The 26,852-nt window shown below is 40.5% G+C and overlaps 1 protein-coding gene across 4 annotated transcripts in view; it reads left to right on the top strand.

Moving 5' to 3' along the window:
- The window catches only part of CLIP1 (CAP-Gly domain containing linker protein 1), a 118,486-nt gene that overhangs the window by 85,230 nt on the left and 6,404 nt on the right, over window positions 1-26,852 (top strand). For all 4 annotated transcript variants that reach the window (XM_073881232.1, XM_073881231.1, XM_025889832.2 and 1 more), the window contains 3 exons: window positions 1,397-1,503; window positions 6,347-6,467; window positions 21,767-21,819. In XM_073881232.1, the coding sequence (XP_073737333.1) occupies window positions 1,397-1,503; window positions 6,347-6,467; window positions 21,767-21,819 (281 nt within the window). The remainder of the gene's footprint in view (window positions 1-1,396; window positions 1,504-6,346; window positions 6,468-21,766; window positions 21,820-26,852) is intronic.

Here is a 26,852-nt window from a genome sequence, read left to right as displayed (position 1 = left end):
AGTTCAGATGCTTTTGAAAGGGATAGTCAGGTGAGACATTAAGGAATTAAAGCAAAGGAAGGGCTAGCCACACTGAGTAGCTGATTTGTAGAGGCTAGGCCTTCTCACTGTGGAAGGTCAAAGATGGAAATCTGTAAAGACATGCACATTTTGAGATAATTATAGGGCGAATAAAATGGGACATAGAAGGGGGTACATTTTCAGAACTGATAGTCCTAAGAGAAGAAGAAAAAGCATTTTAAAAAATCAGATGATTACTCACAGAAGCTATAATAAATGAGAAGATTTTAGGGAATAGATCTAATTTTTGAGGGTAGATCGGGGAGAATCGTGTGCCTTCATGACATAGCCCTTGGTGTCCTTGTTATACAACCAGAATACAAGACCGGATGAATTATTTTTTTCGACCCGTTTTGATACTTGGTTTTTCTTGTTCTGTGAATCTGGAATTCCAGATTCCTCTAATAATGGTAGAGGACATTAAAAGGAATACTGTGGTGGTAAAGCCATTGAGGCACTGTCTAGGATTCCTGACAGGTGGCATATGACGTGGCAAAGGTGTCTCTGGCTGTAGGAAAGGACTACCCAAGTCCCAGGAAGCCGCCGTGGTGCCAGGAGCATACCCTGGGCAGTGGACAGCCCCAAGTGAGTTCCCCATTCCTGGTCGGGGCTCTGCACCTAGAACTCCAGTCACCTGCCAGAGCCTGTAGTTGGTCACGTCCCCACTCACTCCAGGATCGTGTCTGGCGTTCCCACCAGGGCCAGGCCCTAAGCTGGCTGCATCCCCTATGGGCAGGTGATGGGGCTGAACAAATGTGCGTGCTTTTTGGCCTCACTTACCTGGCTTTTTCCTTTTCAGGTCAAAGTTAGATGGATAATCAGATATTCTCCCACCTACAGATACTTGATTCAGAAAATTTTTGTAGTCAGGACTCCGTACATTTGGTACTAAGGTTGACGAATACATCTGAAATTACTAATCTGTGGGGAAGGAAAGGGTTTTTTTTTTTTTTTTTTATTACAAAGAATAATCCTTGCTCATGTCATGCCTTTGCAATTTATTATTTTTTTTTAAGAGGAGTCATACTTGAATAGCAAGTTCAATGGTAAATATTGAGAATTGTACACAAAATGAAAGCAAACTTTTGTTGTAATTCATGTAGCAGTTTGACATTTTTGCCAGGTGTACAGGGAATGTCTGACTAAACGTAAGGGGGAGGCTTGCAGTTTATAATAGACGTGGTCATTTGTCATCTCACCCAGTGACTTTTTTTTGGTGCAAGTGACTAATGTCACCTATCTTTTTAGTGCACATTTGCATGAATAATTTGTCTATCCAGTCATGTCACTGGAAAATGAAATAATTTCATCAAGTTTTTTTTTCTTGGTCTTTAAGTTGGATACACTTAAAGAAAACAACTTGAAAAATGTGGAAGAGCTGAACAAATCAAAAGAACTTCTGACGGTAGAGAACCAAAAAATGGAAGAGTTCAGGAAAGAAATGTAAGTTCATCTCCTTTGAGAGAAACTGGGGGACTTAGTTTTGTTTTCACTTTCACAATACTAATTATTTAAAAAATAGCCTCACAAGTACTTAAAAAGGAGTTGCCCCCAAATGCGGTAGCGTACCTGAGAAGTAACCCCTGTAACCACTTAGCTGGAAGGTAGCTAAGTCAGAATGGTAGCCGGGTTAAAGGATCAGAGTGAATGTGTGCTGGCTGATATGTTAGGGCATTTGGGATTCGAATATGACTTTATGAGGAAAGTACAAGAGGAATCAGGTTTTTTTTTTAAAGCAGTGTGCTTTAAAGGGTCTGAAGCGTCAGACCCTTAATAAATCTCTCAAAACCCTTTCTGTAGGGAGAAAAAAGCATGTCACTTTCAAAATTATCAGTAATCTTGATTTTAAGAGTAATCAAACCTTCTGGCATGGAAATCAGATGAGAGAATTCTGGGAGAATCTTTCTGATCAACATTTATCCATCAGTCTGCTACCTCGATTTCAGGCAGACAGGCCAGCTGTGTTTCCTTTGCCAATACCACCTTCAAATCCTTGCCATTCAAGTCCAATCATCGTAATCATTGGTGTTTATCGGGCATTTAAAATGATAGTTTTGGTGTAGATTTTCTGTTCTGAGAGCTATACCATATCAACTGTGTAAACCTAAAAATTTAAAGCCAGTTAAGGTGGTGAGCGTTTGAGTGTGTATTCCGTGCTGGGAAGGCTACAAAGATGGATTTATATGGCCCCTGCCCTTCCAGGGCTTATTTACTTCCAGTTCTGATCAAATAGAGGCATGAGATTCAGTCAAACAGAAGCACCAGTTCCAAGTCTCCATCCTCAAGGCGATTTGTTGATCAAGCACAGACTAAACCTAGGACATGTCAGGTTCTTCTGAGAGTTCGTAAAATCCCCTGAGAAAGAATCTCCTCTGAATGACTCCGGGCACACGATCAATCCCTTCCTCAGTCTCTGTTTTTTTGTTTTTCATTTTTATTGAAATTCCAGTTAACATACAGTGTAACATTAGTTTCAGGCGCACAGTATAGTGATTTGGCACTTCCAGGCCTCAGTCTTAGTTTTAATGATACTTCCTCAGATGATGTGTAGACAGTTCCTAGTTCCTACCAGTTCCCTTCCCATACACAGATTTCTGAGTTTACACTTGTGCTTATGGCCGTCAGGAAGAGCTTGTGATTCTTGGCCTTCCGAAGCCACATCACCCAGACTGTGATGGGAACCAAAGCCAGCATCAGCTCTGAGAGGGTGGCCGCGGGTCTGGTGTGGGACTTTGCCCCGTGACACACAAGTAGTTAGGCTGACCTGGAGTGTTCGAAGCACTGCTGACTTTAGTTCATTTGTGTCACACAGGCAGCTGGTGAGGGAGGATCTGAGCAGCAGAAGATGCCCTAACCAACCTCCCACTGCCATAATCCCACCTCTGAGCTCTCTGGGCTGTACTAGGTAATGGAGGGGCAGGGCCAGCATGGACCTAGCCGAGAGAGCTCTTGGGACTTCGATAAAACCCCTCTTTCCTGCAGTACTATTTAGGAGTCTCTCATAAGGGCCATTGCATCGGTGTAGTATTTGAGCGTTAAACGTCCTCACTAAATCACTGTGTCATGTCACCCATCCGCAGTTACTGTGGGGTGGTTTTACTTCTATTAGGAGATAAATTTTCTGCCCTTCTTTGAATGATACCATTGAATAATAAAAGCCTAGCCTCCTGGCTGTGGGCACAAAGGATCATGAGCAAAGAACTGTGGCCCCTGCTGTGGCCCCTCTAACCTTGCCTGTCCTCCCTGAAGCCACTGTCCCCGGATCTCTGACCCTGAGGGGGAATAGTCTGGGTGAGGAGGAACCAGGACCACTGGGCAGGCAGCCTGCACTGCTTCTGTCTCTCCACCTTTTCTCTGGCCCACCAGGCCTGAGGAATCACGTCTTCTGTCGGTGACCTGGTTCACCATGGCCGGGGTTCCTTAGCAGGAGGGAGGGGCAGTGGGAGACTCCAGTCACAGGCTTCAGAAAATGGTAGACGGAGTAGGTTGGAAGAGCCCTGCCCCCAGTGACTCATTGTTCCCTGCTGTAGGCTTGGCCACATTTCAAGGACCATCTAAAATAAATGTACTATGTAATGGGAATGGTGCTTCTCAAAAAAAAAAAAAGAAGAAGAAAAGGCAGTCGTTTTACTGCTCCTTAGTCCCTCAGTACTCACAGCTAGAGAATGAGCAGCTGATTATTTCTCTGTGGTTCAGCATGTATCTGGGGCGCTTTAGGTCCTTTAGAACTTTCCTGGTGTCTCCCCTCACCTGACAGGACTTGGATTCCTGGAGGAAAATGGGCCCTAGTGTAGACACTGGGGTTCTAATTGGAACTACCTCCTATGTAATATTGCCCTTGGCACTGGCAACCCTGCACTTGTAGCTAAGTGTTCCTTCTGTGCTATTTATTAGACTGGTTTTAGGAAAACTCTTGGTTGTGGTTAGCCAGCTCCTATTTTCAGGTGGAGAGAGAAGATGTTTTCTCTCTGACGTATAATTTTGAATCTTAGGGAAAATGCTGTAAGCAGTTTAATTGTTGTCTTTAATTACTCACCTGGCACAGTAATAAATCTAGAATAGATTTAGCGTGGCAATTAATTGATTTGTAATAGACTTGTAAGTAGAATGTTTGCAAGTCATTGTGAAAAATATGTATTTGCCTCTCAGTTTTAACACTGGGATAGTCTTCTGTCATGTAGAAAGAAAAGCAGCTTTAAAAATTGCTAGAAATACTTGTAGGTATTTTCTGAATTATTCCATGGAGTATTTCCGGAAATTGGGCTATGAGAGCCTTCTTCTTGTATGAAATGCATGTACCCGCTACACTCTAAAGAAAAATGGAAAGGTGTTTCTATATTTGAATCATAGCTGAGGTCCATCGCCAGTTTTAACTCCACTTCTCTTGCTTCTACAGTTTACTGGCTTTATGATTTGGAGAAAATCTCTTGCTTCCCTGAGCTTCAGTTTTTTCATCTTTCAAATACAAATAATATTAACCTCACTGGGCTTTGAGGATTGATTGAGAAAATGTTCATGAAAGCATTTTACAAATTTTATGTTGAGCAGATAATGCTTTCATAGATCAGTATTTTAGAACATTTTGAAATTTCTTTGACTCCTTATTTTAATTTTCTTTACTTTGGGCTCTTAATAGAAACCAAGGATTTAAAAAAAAAAAAAAACATTAAGGGCACCTGGGTGGCTCAGTTGGTTAGGCATCCGACTTTTGATCTTAGCTTTTGATCTTAGCTCAGGTCTAGATCTCAGGGTCCTGAGTTGGGCTCCATGCTGGGAGTGGAACCTACTTAATAATAATGATGATGATGATGATGATAATAAGCCATTAAAGATGAAAATCTTAAAGAGACAGAGAGCAGGATCACAAATTTACCACTGACAGGTCATCCAGATGATGAGTCCACATAGCTCCTGAGGAAGGCAGTGACACCTAACCTAGGAATAAAAGGTTTGACTTAGGATGATTTCATCCTCAGTAAAATCTTCAGATTTGTCAAGAACTGATGGACTTTGGCCAGAAGGTGAACTTTAGCTGGTGTGTGTGTGTGTGTGTGTGTGTGTTTGTGTGTACGTGTATGTGTACGTGGATAATTAAAACCAACCTTCCTAGCTTTTGAATGACTTGAGGCTAAAATCTCTTCTCTGTTTTTCCTCACTTGCTAAATAGACATCTCTGTAAAACACCTAATTTAATGGGCTAGGAGAATTTTTGTGTAGATTTATTCCCCTAAACCTTACCCTGATATGTATATTATAGGTGGATGGAGAATTAAAACTCAAAAAAACTGAAGATGCCAGGCGTTGCCACCCATTAGACAATTGAAGTTAAAAATAGATGTGTTCCTGCATCAGCAGATGGATTCATACCCAGAGGACTTGATTCAGGATTCGCCATGTATGACAGCTCCCTGAGTGGAGTTTAGCCAGCACAGACTTAAAATTTATAGTGGCATCAAAACCTTCTGTGATAGAAAACTAAAATCCAGTGATCAAACAAAATATTTTCAATATCCATGTGTAAAGGATAATAATTTGAGATGTATATTTTGGATAATTTTAACATAGGGAAGATGTTTAATAGCTGTACTTACGCTGTTCACATTTTATATGCTGATTTCCTTCTTTTAATTACAAGTTAACATTGTGGAAGGAATTGAATCAAAATGAAACACCTGTTATGTAATTGGAAAACCGCATTTCCTTTGGGCATTTCACCTGGAGAGGGTGTCCTAAAAATATACTCAGATTCACGCCAGCACTTGACTCCGACAGATACCAGCAAATGTGGGAGCATTAGATTTTTATTTCTGCCAGAAAAAAAAAAAAATAGATTACAGATCTGTGCAGTCAGACCAGAGTACCTTGGCAGCAAAGTAAATCATTTTATCAACATAGTGGGTTTTAGCATAATTTTCTGATGGAAATAGTCTTCAAGACAAGAGGACTGACCATTTCGTTTGTCATTTATTTTAATAGTAACATTATTTTTTGTACAGGAAGTATTTAGATAGAAGTGGGTGAGTGAGTGTGGGTGGAGAAAGGGTGGATATAGTGTTTATTAGGTTTTAAAAAAAATGTAATAATTTGTGGGCAGCAGTCCTCCTCCTGAGGGGTTAAAGCCATTTAGCCTCTCCTGCACGTAGATACCACTGCCTCCCTGTTGTTAGAGATCCTATCAGGCACGTGACCCAGATATATTTTCCTCAGTTGCTGTGAAGCCGGTCGTCTCCCACAGTTTCCTTGCCTGTCTTGTTTCTATGGTAACCGTGCACACTGTCCTTTGCAGAGAAACCCTCAAGCAGGCAGCAGCTCAGAAGTCCCAGCAGCTTTCGGCATTGCAAGAAGAAAACGTGAAACTTGCTGAGGAGCTGGGGAGAAGCAGGGACGAAGTCACGGGTCATCACAAGGTCAGTGGGCCAGGGGATCGGGGGGCGCATGCCTAGCTCTGCCATGCTCCCCACCTGCTGCTGTTGGCAGGGCACTTGGAGGCCCTGATGTGGTTGGGTCATTGCAAATGGGATTTCAAGTTGGCTGTGTGCTGTGTCTCCTTTCCTTCAAGTGTGCTGCTATAGGACTTAGGGTGGGAGTTGACAGAGTCTTTAAAAAAAAAAAAAAAAAAAAAAAACACAAAAAAGACCAGTAACAACACGGGGAACTTGCGAGCAAGTGAAAATAAGACCTTTATTAGACAGTCTCATAGCAATGTATTTAAATGGAAAGGAACAATATCTTCTCCCTATGTTGCCTGGATTTCAAAATTACTTTTCTCTTAAGGTTCCTTTTCTTTTTCATCAGAATTGGTTTGAAGGAAGCACATTCCCAGGATAAGGATTTGGTGTGGGGGTTGGCAGCTGTTTTTAAATAGAACTCTGCTTTTCTTTAAAGCATTTTTTTTTAAGCATTTCCTAATGGAACTGTATATGTGTGAGCCCTTGTGTGCGTTGATATGTGGTATGTGTTATCCCCGGAATGGGCGAGAAGCTCACCACAACCCATTGGCTTCCGTATTTAAATGACAAAGATTTGTGATACGTTTATTAAGTACTGAAACAAAACTGATTTTAAAGACTGCCATATTCTGCTTTTTATTCTTTTGTGGTTGAATCCAAGTGCTAAATTTTTAGTCACATCTGGCCTCAGCAGAATCTTAAAATGAGATTCTTAGGGGAATTTTACTGTGTGGTCAGTAAATAAAGTTTATACCTCAGGAGAATTTTTTTCCCCCAGCATACTTTGCAAAGATTAGTTCTCACTTAGGATGGAGTAATTTGGGGTAATTATATTGAGTACCCATTGACATGGTGCAGTTTGTGGTGAAAGCACTTTTTGGAGAGTCGATTTCAGACTTTAAAGTCTTCAGTATAGTTTTCCACGATATTCTTCACAAAGGAAATGTCCCATCTCTCCAGACTCGAGGATGGTAATGATGCCTTTGGTGCTACTGGCTCACAGTTACTGGCTCTTACTCGGTGACAAGCACAAATAAATGATAGCTGTCATCTCAGTCTGTACAATAATTCTGGAAGATGGCCCTGTCATTACTTCTAAAGTAATTGTAAAAGAGGAACAGGAACATGAAGATAGTAACTGACTTACCCTCATTCAGGTAATAACGTCAAGAAATGTTTGCCATCTTCTGATTTGGGTCAGGAAAAGTTGAGTTAAATAGGGCCACTGCCCTCTCCTTTGGTCAGTATATGAGAAGCTGGAGTTCATGAGAAATAGAAGCCCTTTGAAACCAGATGGGGTCCTTTTTTTCCTGGCACAAACTAGAGCATCTAAAACATCAGGTAGCTCTCTCGGTGTGTCTCTTAAGTTCTTGCAAGAGAAGGATCTCTGAGAGGGGCGTTTCCCTTGACCTCCTGGAAGGTCCCTAGGAGAGAGAGCAGATTCCATACGTGGGCGGAACACAGAGAGATCACCCCTTCCTCTCATGTTGTGACCTTAACTGGACTGTTGATTACATTTCTTGCTTCTGCCAATCAGAACCGGAAAGCAGTGGAAGGAGGCATCATGCTTCCTTGGGCAGAGCTTTGCAGGGCTCCCTCCCTCCCATGCTCTTTCCTTTTGCATGTTGGCATTTGAATTGCCTTCCTTTTGAAAAGGTTTTGTCACTAGAAATTTGAAAGTCAGTGACTTCGAAGGGTGTTACGGAACAGCGTGTGCAAGGATCAGCTAAGGAAAGTGATTCTAAAGGACAAGTTGTTAGGCCCTTCGTAGTTCTGTGTTTTACTCAGAAGAGAAATAAATGGGCGTGAACTAAATAATAGGCTTCAATGGTAGAGCTTGTTAACAATGATATTGATTACCAAGGAGGATTACGGGTAATTCTTTCCTTGAAATAAATAAATACAAATATAAATACAAATATATGCATACACACACAGATACACACACATATATTTATAGTGTCTGTTTTTTATTTAAAAAAATGGAATCACCCATCTAAAATAATTTAGAAGCCACCTTAGTCTACAGAAGACTGATTAATTCACTGGCTCTGTTACTCTTACTGTGTAATCTCCAGGAATCTAGAGTACTGCTTACTTTCATAAAATTACAAATTTCACTTTATTACTTACTGTAGTCAAGCCAAGTTATTGATCAGCTGTGTTTAGAAATACACTACAGAGCGACTATGTTTGGCAGAAACCCTGCTTTTAGAAAAAAGAAAGAATTTTAATTGTATTACTACAGGAACATTACATTCTAAGCTTAAGACAGTGCAGATGAGGCTGACAGGGCATGTGTTAAATACTGACCTAGGACCTGAGTTCTATCCTGATTCCTTCATTTAGTAGCATTGTAATTCACTAAACATTTATCGAACTGATGGCTTTGTCTGTTTCATACTCATCATAACTTACCTCTCAGATAGGAAGGTTATTTTGTAGACAAGCTGAGGCTCAAAAGTGTACCATTTTGCTAAGGACACGCATCTAGACAGTGAAGCCAAGACCTGCACTCATGTCAGATTAACTTGGGGCCTACTCCCTGGCTCCTATCCTACACTGAGACTAAAACTTAGTTCTACTTACTTCATAATTATTACTGTTTTAGATAAAAAAGAAAGAAAGAAAAACTGTGAGCTAGGAATGTGGTAGGTGGGGGTCAAGTAATGCTATAGAAATGTACTCTTTTTTTTTTTTCGCGCAGCAAGAAAATATATATATAATTTTTTTTTTTTTTTGCTTAGAAAGCCCAAGACACCCCAGAATCTGTTCTGCATCTTCAGCATCTCACTGGGATTACTTTCTTCACGATGAGGGCTATTTGATTTCCTGTTTGTCAATTGGATGTGAGGTCATTTATCGAAATAAAAGAATCCCCGCCTCCCTGAGACAGTGATTTTGTAGAACTTATTCTCTCTCTATCAATTTAAAAAGATGTAGGATATTCTGAGATTAGGAGGGCTGATAATGAGCAGGACTGGTTGGTCAAAGTTGGGGAGTGATGTTAGTTTCCACTTTTAGATAGAAATTCTCATTTGACCTGACTGACTAGTGGACATCATGCGCCTCCGTGAAGTATTGTATCTTGGAGTTGGAAGGACTCCTCTGTTCCTAGTCCTCTGGAACAGAGCTGGCAAAACCAGAAACCAAACCCACATGTGTGCATTCTTTTTTGTCTGCTCTCCCTATCAGACATTCTCCTTTCCAAAGGAAATTGTGGAAGTTGCCTTTCCCAAGTGGGGTACTTGTTTTGGGGGGGAGGGGAGCAAAAATCAGGATTGGTTGGGATTGTGAGAGGCTTGGTATATCTGGCATCAATAGTCACAGAAATCTTTACAGACTGTCACAGAGTGCCCTGTCTTTGAAAAAGGAACAGAGTAGATTGAACCATATGAAATTGCTTGTTTTGCAGTTTCGTATTGTTCAGCCTCATGGTTAACATAACTTACCTCTTCTTGATAACTGACGATTATGAAGATTGTCATAATTATATAATCGCCATTGACTGTTGGCTTTCACCTTCACTTTCCTTCCTGATGGCCTGACCAGTTTCATGCTGCTTCAGGGTGTGTGTGTGCGCGTGCGTAAACACATGTAACAAACTTTACTGTTTTAGCCATTTTACAGTGTATAATGGCATTCGGTACATTCATCATGCAGTGCGGTTGTCACCTCTGTCTAGTTCCAGAACATTTTCATCACCCCAAAAGGAGACCCCCTCCCCGTTGAAGCAGTCACTTCCCATCACTTGTGATGACCTCTTGTGACTGGCTTCTTTCACTCAGCATCTTGTTTTGAGGGTTCATCGTGTTGTAGCAGGAGTCAGGGCTGAATGGTATTTATTGGATGCAGGTACCACATTTTGTTTATGTGTCTGCTTTGGGTGTTTTCGGTCTCCTTTCTCCATTCAGACTGTCACCGTCCCTCCCGAAGTCTGTCTGCATCCCTGCCAGTGGCTGCAATGTGTGATTGCCACTTCAGGTCTTCTGTGGGTTGGAAAATCCTTCTCATTCTCTTAAAAGCAGTCCTTTTTTTTTTTTTTTTTAAGATTTACTTATTTTAGAGGGTGCATGAGCATGGCAGGGGGAGGGGCAGAGGAAAAGGGAGAGAGAGCATCTCAGGCAGACTCCCTGCCGAGTGTGTAGCCCCATATGGGGCTCCATCTCACAACCCTGAGATCCTGATCTGACTTGAGCTAAAACCAAGAGTTGGACACTCAATTGACTGCGCCACCCAGGCGCCCCTTAAAAGTGGTTCTAAATCTTGCCATACTGTTCACACTTACAGCCCAATCTTCTTTTCTTTACTTCCAAACTTTTAAAAGGAGTACTGTTTTCTGCCTTTAATTTCACCTCCCATTTTCTTCCCAGTCGCTTGCAGTCTGCTTTTCGCCACCGCTAGTGCACCACTGATATGACTCTTGCTTGAGTCATCACTTACCTAGTGATTGCACAAGTGCGTGGCTTCCTTTCCATCCTCTGTGAACATTTGGCGCCACCACCTACATTCTTGACTTTCCTCTTTTGACACCGTCCACGCTGTTGGCTCATGTTTTTCTGCCACACCTGGTCAGCTGCCGTTCACATGTCCACCTTGACAGCTCTTCTCCCCCCATCCCCACATGGGGAACGTCTCCTCCAGCCTCAGGGCTAGCTGCTTCCTGCTCTGTGTTCAGGTAGCAGTCTCCACGATCCTCTGTCACAATCACAGCACTGTGTTGTGGCTGTTTCTTCTGCTTCTCCCTGCACAGGCTGTGAGATGGTGGGAATCACAGTGCCTGGTATGTAGGTTCGAATGAATGAGCGAGTGATTAGATGCATATCTCGTTTTTAGCCAGGGCCTCAGGATGCAGAAACCTTGACTACTCTTTCTACTTTTTTACATGATTCAGTTACTTCCAGTATCATAGCTTTGTCATGGAGAGTTGTGGTTGCCAGAAGCCTGACCACCAAATGAGCGGGGCGTGTGCCCTCCATGGAGAGTGGAAGCATACAGTGCAAAATGAGGCAGGGTCATGTAGTTTCAAGATTAATGGAAATGATACAGAGCATTATTTCCTGTCCTAGAGAATACTAAAAATAATCATAATAATGTGAGTTCTTCTATAGAAATAGTCACCTGAAATAGTTACTTTTGAAATGTCTGATGCATCATTTCCAAACTTCCCATGTATTCCCCTTTGTAAGGATTGCAGATACATTGAACTGTCACTCTGGCAACAGTGTTGATTTCTCCACCCATTCCCCTTCCTGATTACTTGCAAAATGAGGTTACGGTTGGTTTGTAGAAGCTAGACAGGGATTAGATCTCAATAACTGTACTTTATCAACACTTCTTTCTGATAGAGGTTACAGCAAATGCAGTCTACAAAAAATTGGGGTTACCATCTAGATTGATTTATGAATAATTGCCTGCAAATGTTAAATAAGCCTGGATTCGCAGATGTGAATGTTTAGAAAGGGAACACCATTTTTAAGTAAACTCTACTGCCCAGCATGGGGCTCTAACTCATGACCCCAAGATCAAGAGTCGCATGTTCTACCAGCTGAGCCCGCCAGGCACCCCAAGGCAACACTGTTTTTAGCTTGTCATAGTTTATTTTTTAAAACAGTGTACATTAGCCATTGTAATTTTAATCTGAGCTCGGAGACTTCTGGGCAAATAGGGCTGAGTGAAACTGATCACAGAATTCTTCTCAATACCTAATGAAGTGAACACACTCTTCTGATTATTAAAAAAATGTCTCCAGGAAAATCCAGTAAAGCCAATCGGCTTCATGCTGTAAACATTAAAATTGACAACCAAGAAAAGGGACATGATTGTGGTTTGACTCTGTTGACACTGTTCCCAGTCATAAGAGAAAAGGAAATGTGTAGCAAATCCTGAGAAATATTTTTTTTTTTTTTAGAGAGAGAGGAGAGATCGAGAAGGGGTGGAGGGGCAGAGGGAGAGAGAGAATCCCAAGCAGGCCCCATGGCCAGCACAGAGCCTGATGCAGGGCTTGATCCCACAACCTTGAGATCATGACTGAAGCCAAAATCAAGTTCAATGCTCAACCGACTGAGCCACGCAGGTGCCCCAAAATCCTGAGAATTTTTACTCTGCTTCTCCCCATCCTTCTGCCAAACCCAATTTAGGGAAAATTAAATTGAAGAGGTGAATAGTCAGCCGGGGAGAAAAGTCACAGAAGAATCCTTGAGGCTGGAAGCCCTCTTTGACCATCTCAGGATTCTGCCAGCAGCAGGAAGAACTACTGGTTGTCATTTTCCATAGCAAGTCAACAAAGCGTGGCTTAAGTAAAAGGATGGGGGGCTTCCTAGCAAATGATAATAAGTCCACAGGTGGGCAGTCCAGGTGAGTCCTCTACTCAAGAATGTCCTCAGGGAACCCTGCCCTTTCTTTCTGCTCTGCTGTTACCCTTAGCATGTACAGTCAGCCCCTTGGTCACCAGGGCTCTTGCATCTCCAGGCATTGCAAAACTTTCCAGGAGGAAGTGGGGGAGGGCCAAGTGGGGAAAGACAGAAAGGCCTTCTCTTTACTCTCTTTACATGGTTTTGTCTTTTAATTTGGAGAGGAAAATTCCTGTCTCTGTAATAGTGTCATGTAACCACGTCCAGCCATAAATGAGGCTGCATTCCCATCTCTGGGAAGGGAAGGCAGCAGAGGAGGTGAGAATAGATGTTGAAAAAGACAATTTTGTAGTATCTGCGTGAGACTAAAGCCTGAAGACATATTCCTGCAGGAATAGGATTACCTTTGTTCAGAGTGGGCACTAAAGGAAAAATCCACAAAAGAGACCTCCAACAGATTGTGTACATTCCCTTAAAATCACCCCCTCCAGCCTTGTCCTACAGCCCTCCAGCTACAGAAATGTATAGGCGACGGTGCCCAGTTTTCCCATAGTACCCTGGAGATGAAGATTAAAGGTCTCAGATAAAGCCAGATAGGTATCAGGGAAAATGAATTTATATCACATGTGAACAAACAGAAGGTCTAGGTAGAGCTGCCCATAATAAGATGAATCCTTGAATGCCTTTTGTACCAAAAGAAGAAAAAAAATGAACACAGGAATCCAAAGAGAGATGAGGGATTCAGGCCATGAGAAAGCATTACCCAAAGTGGAATATTGCTTCGTGTTATATAAAAACCTTAGTGACTTAAATAAAACAAGGGTTCAAAGAGATGATAAAGTGACACAAGTGGAACAGAAGAAGTGAAGAGTTAAGGAACTGAGTGAAAACCAAAACAGCACCATGTCAGGACTGCTAAATAAATCAGCAACAGAAAGGAGCCTAATGAACATTTCTAAACATCTGAAGGAAAGGCTTGAGCTAGTCATAATAAAGAGGGAAACAAAGATAATTGAAGCATCAGGGGAAAGATGGTAGCTGTGGAGGACACAGATAATCCTAATGAGTATAAGTAGCATCTCTGAAGTAAGGAATTCACCATATGCAACAGAAGAAAATGTTAGGAGATAAAATAAGGAAATTTCCCCCAAGTGAGGAACTGAGTCTGATACAGGAAGGAGGTGGTAGGTTGTATGGAAGCTCAGTCAGGGAACCCAGGGCAGGGCAGGTGGTGGTGGAGGAGGAGGATATTGGTCCAAAGCAATTGACACCAAGACATATACTGGTTATTAATGAAATTCAGAAATAGAGAATTCTGCCCAGGCAGAAAAGGCATATTCCTTATAAAAAGGTAAAAACAAAACAAAAACAAACAAAAACCAGCCAGCCCACGATGGCCACATTCAATGCCAGAAAACTGTGCCACACTGTTCCCAAAGTTCTAAGGGACCGAAAATATAATCAGGAGTGTTCTATCCTGGCAGTTATTACACAGATCAGACAGGCAGATGTTTTCGAAAAACATCTGAAAAAACATCATGAAAGAACTTAGAAGCTGTAGCATCTGTGAGTCCTTCTGGGAAGTAAGCTGTTTGATGATAAAATCTGGTCATGAATCAAAATTCAGGATTTAGCTAAAGAGAAATTACGGCCAAAGGACTAGTACTGGTGTGAGCACTAAATGCAAGTAAATAGACAACTAAGCTAACAGCTCAGGGAGCTACAGGTAAGAACAGACTCATGTTTTAACTTTATTTGGAAATTATTTCAAACTTTGCAAAAAGTTATAGAAAGAGAACACAGAATACTCATACTGTAAGGACTTGTTTTTACCTAACCACAATGCAGTTACCAAAATTAGGAATTTTTAACACTATTATTTAATGTACAGACCATATTCCTGTTTAGGCAGTTGTTCCACTAAATGTCCTTTATAGTCCCCACCCCCCATCTGGATCAAGATCCAATCCAGGATCATGCATTTCATTCACCGACTCAAGTCTCTTTCATTTTCTTTATCTGGAGTGCTTCTGCCTTTGTCTTTTATGACTTGACTTTTTTTTTTTTCTTTAAAGAACAGGCCAATGATGTTGTATGAAAGCCTTCATTTTGGGTTTGTGTGATGTTTAATCATGATGGTTATGCATTTTTAGCAGGAAGGTAATTGATGTATCCTTCCAAGAGGCATGTGATGTTGCTTTATCCCATTTATTGGTGATGTTAATTTTGATTATTTAGTGAATGTGAGTTTAAAACGTTTGCAAGAAAAAAAATAGGGAAGAAAAAGGAGAAAAGCATAGACAAATTACAGAAAGAGTATGATTAACAATACATGAGGTGATAGAGTGGAAAGAAAGTGGAAGAAAGCAACCAGGAATAAAAGTTAGAGACTAAGTTGACATGTGCATGCACTGTGTAAAGAGCTACTTCATATGTATTGGCCTCACTCAGTCACAGTCCCCCGCCCTGTGGCCACACAATCAACAGCATTCTTGACAAAGAATGATCATATCTATGTGTATGTGTATTTGAAAATACAAACATATAGTGGTTGCAACAGATTTTCAGGATACGAGGTTTAATACACAAAAGTCAAATCTCTGTTTAATATACCAGAAATGAACAAGTGGATTTTGAAATTGAAAACATAATACGATTTATATAAACACCCCCCAAAATGAAATACTTAGGTAAATTTAACAAAATGTGTACAGCTTCTGAGGAAAAACTACAAAACTGTGATGAACAAAATCAAAGAAGAACTAAATAAATGGAGAGATAGCCCATGTACATGGATAGAAAGACTCAGTATTGTCAAGATGGTGGCTCAGTCGGTTAAGCATCTGCCTTTGGCTCAGGTCATGATCCTTCAGGGTCCTGGGATCCAGCCCCGCATTGGGCTCCCTGCTCAGTGAGGAGTCTGCTTCCCCCTCTGCCCCTCCCCCTGCTTGTGATATCTCTCTCTCTCTCTCTCTCACTCTCTTTCTCTGTCAAATAAATAAAATCTTAAAAAAAAGATGTTGGCTCTTCCAACGTGACCTATAGATTTAATGAAATTTCAGTCAAAATCCTAGCAAGTTATTTTGTGGCTATTGAGAACTGATTCTGTAGTTTATATGAAGAGGTGAAAGACCCCAATAGACAACTGAATATTGAAGAGCGACACAGTTGAAGGATTGACATGACCTGACTTCAAGACTTAATATAAAGATATAGTAATCAGTACAGTGTGGGATTGAGAAAATAATAGAGCAGTGGAACAGAGGGCTCAGAAATAGACTTACATAAATATAGACAACCGATTTTTGACAAAGGAGGAAAGGCAATAAAATGGAGCAAAGATTGTTTTTTTTTCGAGAGATAGTCCTGTAACAAGTGGACATCCACATGCAAAAAAGTGAATCTAGACACAAATATTACATCCTTTATGAAAACTGCATTGAAATGGATCATAAGCCTACATGTAAAATGCACAACTATAAAACTCCTGGGAAATAAGACCAGGGAAAACCTAAATGACCTAGAGTACAGTGGTGACTTTTTAGGAACAAGACCACCAAAGACATGATCCACAAAGAAGAACTGATAAGCTGAACTTTATTAAAATTAAAAACTTTTGCTCTGTGCAAGAGTGTGAAAAGAGAATAAGACAAGCCACAGACTTGGAAAAAAATGTTTATAAAGGATACATCTGATTACTCGAAATAATACAAATATACAAAATATATGAAATATACAAAATATACAAAGGATACATCTGTTACTCGAAATATACAAAGCACTTTTAAAACTCAACAATAAGAAAATCAATAACCCAATTACAAAATAGCCGAAGTCCTGAATAGACATCTCACCAAAGAAGGTATGTGGATGGCAATTAGCATATGAAAAGTAGCTGAACATCATGTCATTGGGGAATTGTAAATTAACAATGTGATAGTATGATACAACTCTCAGAATGGCCAAAATCTAAAACATTTGGCAACACAAATGCTGGTGAAATTGTGGAGGAATAGGAACTCTTATTCATTGCTGGTGGCAATGCAGAATGGTACAGCTGCTTTGGAACACAGTTCAGCAGTTTCTAACAAAACTAAACATACTCTTACCATAAGATCCAGCAGTTGTGCTCCTTGGTATTTACCCAAATGAACTAAAAACTTAAATCCACACAAAAGCCTGTGCATGGGTGTTTATAGCAGATTTATTCACAGTTGCCAAAAACTTGGAAACAACCAAGATGTCCCTCAGTAGGTGAGGGAATAAACTGTGGTCATCCAGATGATGGAATATTATTCAGCACCAAAAAGAAATGGCCCATCATGCCATGAAACCACATGGAGGAATGTTAAATGCATATTACTAAGTGAAAGAAGCCAATTTGAAAAGGCTACATATCGTATGGTTCCAAAGATGCAACATTCTGGAAAAGGCAAAACTGTGGAGACGAGAAAAAGATAGTGGTTGTGGGAGGGGTAAAGAGGGGAAGGAACGATGAATAGGGAGAGGACCAAGGATTTTTAGGGCAGTGACACTATTTTGGTTATCCTGCAGTGGTGGATATATGTCTTTATACATTCATCAAAACTCCTAGAATGTACACCACCAAGAGCGAAGCTAAAGTAAACTATGAACTTTGGGTGATAATTATGTGTCAATGTAGATTTAGTGGGATGTTAATAGTGTAGGAGATTGTGTATGTGTGGGGACAGGGAGTGTATGAGAAATGTCTATACTTTCTGTTCAGTTTTTCTTTTTTAAAGATTTTATTTGACAGAGCGAGACACAGCGAGAGAGGGAACACAAGCAGGGGGAGTGGGAGGGGGAGAAGCAGGCTTCCCACGGAGCAGGGAGCCTGATGCGGGGCTTGATCCCAGGACCTTGGGATCATGACCTGAGCCGAAGGCAGATGCTTAACGACTGAGCCACCCAGGCGCCCCAGAATGAATTTTTTTTAACGATGATCTAAGTGTATGCTGTTTGTAAGAGACACAGCTTAGATTCAGAGACATAAATGGGTTCAAAGTAAAAGGATGGAATAAGATATTCCCTGCCAGTAGTAACCAAAAGCGAGTTGGAGTGGCTATACTAATATCAGACCAAATAGGCTTTTAAAACAAAAATTGTTACTAGAGACAGAGAAAGACATTTTATAGTGATAAGAAATTAAGAAAATATAACAATTATAAATGTATATGTACCTAATAATAGAGCCCCAAAATATGCAAAGCAAAAATTGATAGAATTGAAGAAATAAGGCACCTGGGTGGCTCAGTCAGTTAGGCATCTGCCTTCAGCTCTGGTCGTGGGATTGAGTCCCCAGTCGGGCTCCCTCCTTAGCAGGGAGCCTGCTTCTCCCTCTCCCTCTGCCCCTCCTTGTACTCTCTCTCACTCTCTCAAGTAAATAAATAAAAATCTTTAAAACCCTAAAAAAAAAAAAATAGACAATTCAACAATAATAGTTGGAGACTTCAAACTTCAATACCCTATTTCACTAATAGAACAACTAGAGAGAAGATCAACAGGAGATACAGACTTCAATAACACTATGAATCAGCTAGACCTAACAGTAATCTGTAGAGCGCTCCACTCAACAGGAGCAGAATATGCATTCTTCTCAGGTGCACATGGAACATTCTCCAGAATAGACCATAAATAGTCTCATTGAATTTAAAAGGATTGAAATCATGTGAAGTATGTTTTTTGACCACAATGGAATGAAACTAGAAATTGTAACACAAGTATCTCAGGTGTTCTAATTTGCATTTCCCTGTTGACTAATGATTTTTAGCATCTTTTCATGTGCTTATTGGCCTTTTATCTCTCTTCTTTGGTCAAGTGTCTATTCAGATCTTTTGCCCATTTTTGAAAAAAAGATTTATTCTAGAGAGAGAGTTGGGAGGGGGATGCAGAGGGAGAGAGAGTCCCAAGCTGATTTCGTGCTGAGCATGGACCTGACACAGGGCTCCATCCCAGGACCCGGAGATCATGACCTGAGCAGAAACCAAGAGTCAGACTATCAACTGACTGTGCCACCCAGGGGCCCTCTTTTCCCATTTTTAAATTTGGTTGTATGCATATTATTGAGTTGTGAGTGTTGTTAGTAAGTTCTGGATACAGGTTCTTTATCAGGTTGTGTTTTGCAAGTGTTTTCCGAGTCTGTGGCTTGTCCTTATACTTTCTTAAGAGTATCTTTTGAAGGGCACCTGGGTGGCTCAGTTGGTTAAGCAACTGCCTTTGGCTAAGGTCATGATCCTGGAGTCCCGGGATCGAGTCCCACATTGGGCTCCCTGCTCGGCAGGGAGTCTGCTTCTCCCTCTGACCTTCTTCCCTCTCGTGCTCTCTTTCTCTCATTCTCTCTCTCTCAAATAAATAAATAAAATCTTTAAAAAAAAAAAGTATCTTTTGAAGACCAGCAGTTTTAAATTTTGATCAAGTACACTGACAGGGCTTAGAAGCAACAACACTCTAATGTTAGTGAGTACACTTAGCACCTAGATTTTGGTTTTAAGTGTACTTCTGCATTTAAAAGATTCTTAGAGAAATGGCTGATTCCAGGGCTGGGACAGAGAGAGTACAAGATGAACCTGGAATATCTTGTATACCAGGAAGCAAGGGAGTACTTAAAGAATATTGGAGATTAGTCAAAAGCACATCATAATCATGTTGAAGGGGCTCCCACTGGCCAAATCTGAGATAATTTGAACATCAAAAGAAGTATAGTTATGGAGTATAGCCTATTGATTAACATTAGAAACCATGGTGTATCATGGAAACAGGTAGATATAAATAAATGGAGGAAAAACGAAGGCCCTTTCTTACAGTGAAATGATAACTAATAAATAGGTGAAATGATGGAATTAGAAAATCACTATTGGGTAACCATGATGGTAGTATTTTATTTAGGGAAGACTCATCAGTTGGTGCTAAAAGAAATGGGTTGACATTTTGCTGAGGAGCAGGATGTTTACATTTATGCTTATACTTCAGAGTATCTCTTCACAAAATACGTATTAATTACAAAGAAAAATAATATCTTTACAGTGGAGAAACATGGAAGATACTTCCTCAACCAAGTGATCAAAGTTACCCTTATCAAAAAACATTGTGTGCCCTTTGATCCCTATTGAGGACAACGCAGGATCAGTTCTGTGGTGTTCCTGCCAAAAAGTGTGTGCTCTGACTCTATTCATACGGAAACATCAGATGAATCCAAATTGACATTGTGTTCACTTGTGTGCCTCAAAAATGTCAAGGTCACAAAAAATAAGGAAACAGTGAGGAATTAGATTAAAGAAACGTAACTAGGAAATGAACTTGTCAACCTGGATTGGGTCCTGAAGGAGAAGAAGGAAAAAACGTCTCTTATAAAGAAACCCGTACCATAAGTATTTCAAATTTCTGTTCCATGGAAATTCAGGCACAATGCACCCTCCAAGAAAGAGGGAAAATCTCTGCATACTTGTTCTTTAAAGTGTTGAATGATTTTTCACGTGTTTATTAATAATTCATATTTTCTCTGTAGGTACTTCTCAGTACCTACTCTTAGTTATAAAACAGCTTCCTTGTTTAAAAAATAAATATAAACTGTATAAAAGGGCATGAAGGAAAAACAAAGAAAACCCCTCTCATCTCCACATCCCACTCTCCAGATGTTCTCCCTCTTATTTTAGTTTTTAAGGTTTGTCTCTCACCCTTTTTCCTTCCTTTCACTCTTTAAAAATTTCTAAATATTTTTTGTGAATTACTCATGCAGCAAAAGCATACATCTCTAGTGGACTAGGAAAGCAGAGTTTACATTGAAAAAACTGAATGTTTAGTCTCAATAGATTTTGTGATAAATACAATTTTATGTTCAAAACACGTTTATGTATATTTAAGAACTTTAATAGTATGAAGACCTCATAGCAAAGCATATGCATAACTGATACAAAATCGGAAATAAGACTATAGCTACATATAGTGAGACTGTAGCTTAAATTCTGGGCTGTTGGAAACCATTCCATAGTCTGGTGTTATTCTTTGATTTGGGGGGGAAAAAACCCACAAAGGAGTGTTCTCACCCCTTTGATTTTTGGCTTTTTTTTTTTTTTTAAGATTTATTTATTTATTTACTTGGGGGGTGTGGAGAGAACACAAGCAGGGGGAGCAGCAGAGGGAGAAAGAGGCTCCCCACTGAGCATGGAGCCCGAGAACAGGGACACGGGTTCGATCCCAGGACCCCGGGGTCATGACCTGAGCTGAAGGCAGACGCTTAACCCACTGAGCCACCCAGGCGCCCCTCACCCCTTAGTTTTATTAACAGTGTGAGTTGAAATTGGTATTTCAATATAATAAACTCTGTGTGGTACAGACCAGGGGGTGGGAGTGAGTCTTCTCTCACAGGATTAATTAACTGAGTCTTTTGTTTTTCACCCTTCGTAGAATAATAGAATTTTAGAACTGAATGGCTACTGGAAATTCTCTTCTAACTTCCTTGTTTTATAGCTGAGAAACCAATGCCTGGAATGTGGAAGGCATGAAATGAGGCCCATGCGGAGTAAACAGCCTGTTCCTAGCCTCCCCATGAGTTAGTGACACTTGATCTGTGTGATTTCGGTGAAGGAGCCAGAATGTTAACAGTGAAGCTTTCACTCATTCATTGAGTGAAATGAATGAAACATTTATCGAATGTTGAAGATACAGCCTGCTCTGAAGAAGGAGAGTCATTCGCGTCATAAGTGATTTGTAAATTAACAACTGTACATGATGTACTAACCACTACTCTTTTTTTTCATCGCCAGTGAGGAAGGCCCATTGCTTTAGCTGCCCCGGAGCCTGGGAATGGGACATGTGGAATGAGAAATAGGTCTCTCTGTGGACTTCTCTAATGAACTGAACTTTTTTGTGTGTGTTTTTTTTCAGCTAGAAGAGGAAAGATCTGTGCTCAATAATCAGTTGTTAGAAATGAAAAAGAGGTAGGCTTTCTTTTTGTGTTTATTGTTGCGTGTATGTGTTTAATTAGGAAAATGTCAGAACATGATGCGTATGGTGCCTTGTAGAAAACATACCACCTTCTTTTCAGAGAATTGGATTGTGATAGTTTGGTGCTCATAACTGATAAATGATGAAAATGTATTTGCAAAAGTTACAGTATTAATTACCAAGACAAAGAATAGGTTAATTTTTAAGCCTCCTTCAGTTGCATTTATTCAGAAGTGTTCTAAGATCAGATTGTCTCATTATTACTGCTGTCACCTCCTCATTTTCAGGAGCTAAAAATGTAATTTTACATAGAGTAATTAATCAGCGTATAAATACTGATTGCATTATATAAAAACTTTAACTTTTCAATAATAATGTGTTAGCATGAATTTGAATGTTTCTATTTTTCTAGAAAAGAGCCTTGTTATTTGTTACTCTTTCATGATAATCAAATGATATTGAAATGGAAACCTTCCAGCACTTTTGAGTAAGGATAAACCGGCCCAGAGAAATAACCGTTTAGAAGCTTGATGCTTCTAAATCCTGACAGGCTCTGTCTACTCTTTTAAAATGTGCAGTTTGTGTCTAGAGAAATTCTGTGCTTTATGCTGCATGCCAAGCAGACGTGGTGTGTGCTCTTGCTCAGAACAGCAGCCTGTGCGGTACTGAGTAGATAGATGGGCAGCGCAGTGGGGATGCACTTTTTTTTTTCTTAATGAAACTAAAAGTAACTCTTTAAGAATATCTCAATCAAGAATTCTTCAGTGCTCTTGCAAAGGATTTTATTCTTGTCAGAGAGAAGGAAGTTTCACCACTGACTCACGTGTTTTGCTCTGACAGTGTTTCCTCCCACCAACATGGCGGTTGCTTAGGAACTGAGGGCTTTAGTCAACCCACAGATAGTGGGATCCACAAGCTACATTCTAAAGGACGTCAGGCTTAAGTCCCGGGCTGCCTTTCCTCCTTTCTTTTTTTAATTAAGAAATACTTAGATTTGTTCTTCTGTAAAGTTTCACACCAGAATGCGCATATGGCTCATCAGCACCCCCCCCCCCCCCCCCCGCCAAATCCAGCCAGCTTTTCTCCAGGCGACCATGAGCTGTGGTGACTGGTCTGCCATTCCTTCCCCAGCACCTGTGCAGGCCCCCACAGCTCTTTTACATAGATAAGGCTCTGTTACGAGAACCTCCCTATGCAGTTACCAGGGGTGTGTGAAAAAAACTAATAGGGCTTATTCCTGTGACATTCTGGTCAGAGAGCATATGAAAATGGGCTGGTGTAAGTCAGCAGGTACTGGCATTATCCCTTTGTATTCATAATTCACACACTCAATCTCAGAACAACCCAGTGAAATATATGGCGGGGCTTGCATTTACAAACGATGAAACGAAAGCCCAAAATGTTAGGCAACTTGGCCAAGAACTCAGATGCAGGCCTAAGACCGAGGGCTTCAGATTTTTATGCTGGCTCTTTTCTCACTGTACATTTATTTATTTATTGTTACTCTTAAATCTTTTTTTTTTTTTTTAATAGAGTAAGGCTGCTATGCTTCTTTAGTCTTTTCCATGTGACTTTAAATTACATGCCTTTCAAAATGTTATCAGGCCTGTAACTTTTTGCACGGCTTAAAAGGATGGACCAAGTTTGGGTGCTTGTTAAGGCCACTTCTTACTTCACCAACTTTGCTCCCATTTTAAGTCCTGGATAAGTTTAGAAGACTGTCTCTTGAAAATTACTCTTTATATCAATAAATGCAGATACAGATAGTAATTTTTTCTGAAAGTGAAAATTTTAAAAAAACCTAGCTTCTCCTATTTAGCACTGTTCTGTTGTCAAATTAATCCTTATGGAACGTTATGTCTGAAATCTGAATGCAAATATATTTTAGCTAATAATTTGGGCCCTTAAATGCCCTCTAAAAGCCAGTTTGATAATGGATTCATATGTAGGTCTGTGTGTGTAATAGTTAAAGTAAATTGAGCATGGAGTACTGAAAAGAATTGGATATGCTCTTAATTTAAAAGGCTGGCAAGTACTTAAATCATAAAGGTATTTGCAGTGTAGTCATTCATGCAAGAACTGAGATCTTAGTCAAGAGTTTAATTGAGCAGTGATCATTGAACATACATAGTCAAGTTAGTATCTAATTGTGTCATTCAGATGGTCATTATATTGAAGTGCAGAACTTATTCCTGACCTGTAGGCACAAACTACTTAACATTCAGTAGTAGCATTGTCCTGTATTTGCTACGGTCTTTTGGTATCTGAACATTGAATTGCAAGCAACATGTAGTAAAGGTTTTTCTCCTAACTTAAACATGTGATCATTATTTTGGAAACGGGTTTCCGAGTTAGGCAGACCTCTTCTAAAACAGGCTCCAAGACAGCTGACAGAGCAGAGCCAGCCTTGAATTGCTTTGCCTGATGGAAGTGGAGAAGCGGGTTCCTCTGTCCACTGAAGCCTGCAGCAGATTGGGAACATGTTTGGTTTCCCTCCCTTCTCTAGGCTTTGTGATGTCACTGCAGGGACTTGAGAGCCCAAATCTCAGACGTGGACTCTTTGGAGTCAGAATTCACTCGGTTAGTGTAAATGCAGGATAAATGTCAGGAATGGAAGCTGGTTGGCGATACCGTCTAAGATACCGAGTCTGAAGAGGTCCTGTGCTACTTCAGCTCATTAGGCTCACTGTGGGTTGCTGACTGTCTGACTGTCTCGGGCTTGCGCTACTTACCAATGCTCATTTCAGCCTCTCTTTTCCCTTCCCTACTCCTGCTTCCTTTGCTCTATCTGTGTGTCTTTAATGGTAAGACTAAAGAAAGTCTATCCACGTTATAATAAATAAATTTCATATATTTTAGTAAAACAAATTGTTGTATATATTTTTTGGCTGCCTTTGTCCCTCTGTGTCTTGCTTTTGTTTTGTAAAATATTCTTAGCAGTACACACACAAACACAAACACACACACACACACACACACACACACACGCCGTTTTTATACCTATATACAGCAAAGAACTTCAGCGCAAATTTAGCTCTCCTTACTGTACCTGCATTTCTTTTCATGTTTCTAATATTTGGTTCTTGTTATCTTGCATTTTTAAAGCTTGCCCAGTAACACTTTAAGGTATTTGCTTTATTACTAGAATTTATTTCTTAAGTAAGTAGTAAGGAAAGAATCTGGCAAATATGTTCCCCTGGGGGGAAAGATTTCTGGCCCCCATAGCTGTTCTTTCGTATCATGTTTATCTTCCCTTCTTGATACTTTTTTTTTTTTAAAGATTTTTTATTTATTTACTGGACACAGAGAGAGATAGAGCGCGCAAGCACAGGGAGCGGCAGGCAGAGGGAGAGGGAGAAGCAGGCTCCCCGCGGAGCAAGGAGCCCGATGTGGGGCTCCATCCCAGGACCCTGGGATCATGACCCAAGCCAAAGGCAGCCGTTGAACCGACTGAGCCATCCAGCCCCCCCCCCCTTCTTGATACTTTGAGTAACACGAGTCACTCTGGCTAGCATGGTTTCAAGGTAACAGAGGCCCCCTGGCAGTGTGGTTGGTGACTCAGATGTCAGGAATGTTAGCGTAAGTGGGTAAGTGGTTTAAATTAGTCCCTCTTGGTTCGCACAATGGGATTAGGGTTTAGAAATAGCCTCAGAAGCCAGCAATGAAGATCTGCCACAAAGATGAGCTGCCAAAGGCTATTTGTCCTGTCATTTGGTATATAAATCACAAGGCAGATCCCTTTCTTAATCTTGTGTCTTTTGATAACTTGTACAAGAAACGTTCTGCTTGCCATCTTCTTAGAAGGCAGCCTCTCTTAGGGGTTGTGTATGCGATAAGCAGACAGTGGTTCCTGTACCTTCTTCTGCCAGCTGGTGGTCTCTCTCTCCCTCCCTAACACAAAGACCCTATGTGATTTTGGCTACCTAGAGTTCTGATTATAGAAGAAGTTAACTCTGTTCAGTAATCCCCAAATCCTGGTATTTTTCAGTAAAAACATTAAAACTACATTTTTCTTTTTTTTTTTAAAGATTTTATTTATTTATTTGAGAGAGAGAATGGGAGATAGAGAGCATGAGAGGGAAGAGGGTCAGAGGGAGAAGCCGACTCCCTGCTGAGCAGGGACCCCAATGTGGGACTTGATCCCGGAACTCCAGGATCATGACCTGAGCCGAAGGCAGTCGCTTAACCAACTGAGGCACCCAGGCGCCCTTTAAAGTACATTTTTCAAATTTGACTTGGATTTATAACAAGTAAAGCTCTTGAAATAGTTTTTACAATAGAGTAAACTACCAAATATGTTTAATTGAAACTTGAGTCCCAGATTTTTTGGATAACTTCGGATAACATCAGATATTTACTTTCCAGGTGGAAGAAGTACCTGTCCATTCCTTCCATTAAAATCTTTGCTTTGTTTTGACCTAAACAAGATCCTATTTCCTAGCAAGGTGTTGTTCACTTAGTGATTTAACAGCACCAATACCCATCCACTCTCCAGTGTTCATATCATGCTTGGGTGTCAAATTGAAGAAATTTCTGTAAGTCTCAGATTCTTTTCTTACTACTTATTCTGAAGTATAAGTGTAAGCCACACAACAAGATAAATACAACACTTATATTTTCATCTTTGTGTAGAATTTCAATTTACCATAAATCATGAGAATTCTGTAATTCGTGTGCCGGATATCTTGGGTCTCACTAACCAGACATACATTCTACCATTTCTAACCTGGGCCTCAGTTTCCAATTCTTCCAGTCAGTTCTAAAACAGACTGAACCATGACATGCTCCGCATTCACCGTTCCTTCTTCTAGAACCAGGAGCGATTTGGCTGCTTGTTGTTGAAGTTTTGAACTCTCACTGATGATCATCTACAGTAATGCAGTGTTGTAGGTTGGATGGCCTGAGGGCTAGCTAGGACGTTTTTTCCCCAGTCTGTGTTTTTCCCAAAATATATTTGGGACTCTTATTTATATATATATACACACACACACACACACACACACACACACACACACACACACACACA

The sequence above is a fragment of the Callorhinus ursinus genome, unplaced genomic scaffold (genome assembly GCF_003265705.2).
Source record: "Callorhinus ursinus isolate GAN/ISIS: 27379988/994484 unplaced genomic scaffold, GSC_fseal_2.0 scaffold41, whole genome shotgun sequence".
NCBI classification, from domain to species: Eukaryota; Metazoa; Chordata; class Mammalia; order Carnivora; family Otariidae; genus Callorhinus; species Callorhinus ursinus.
This window is presented reverse-complemented; position numbering and strand designations above follow the sequence as displayed.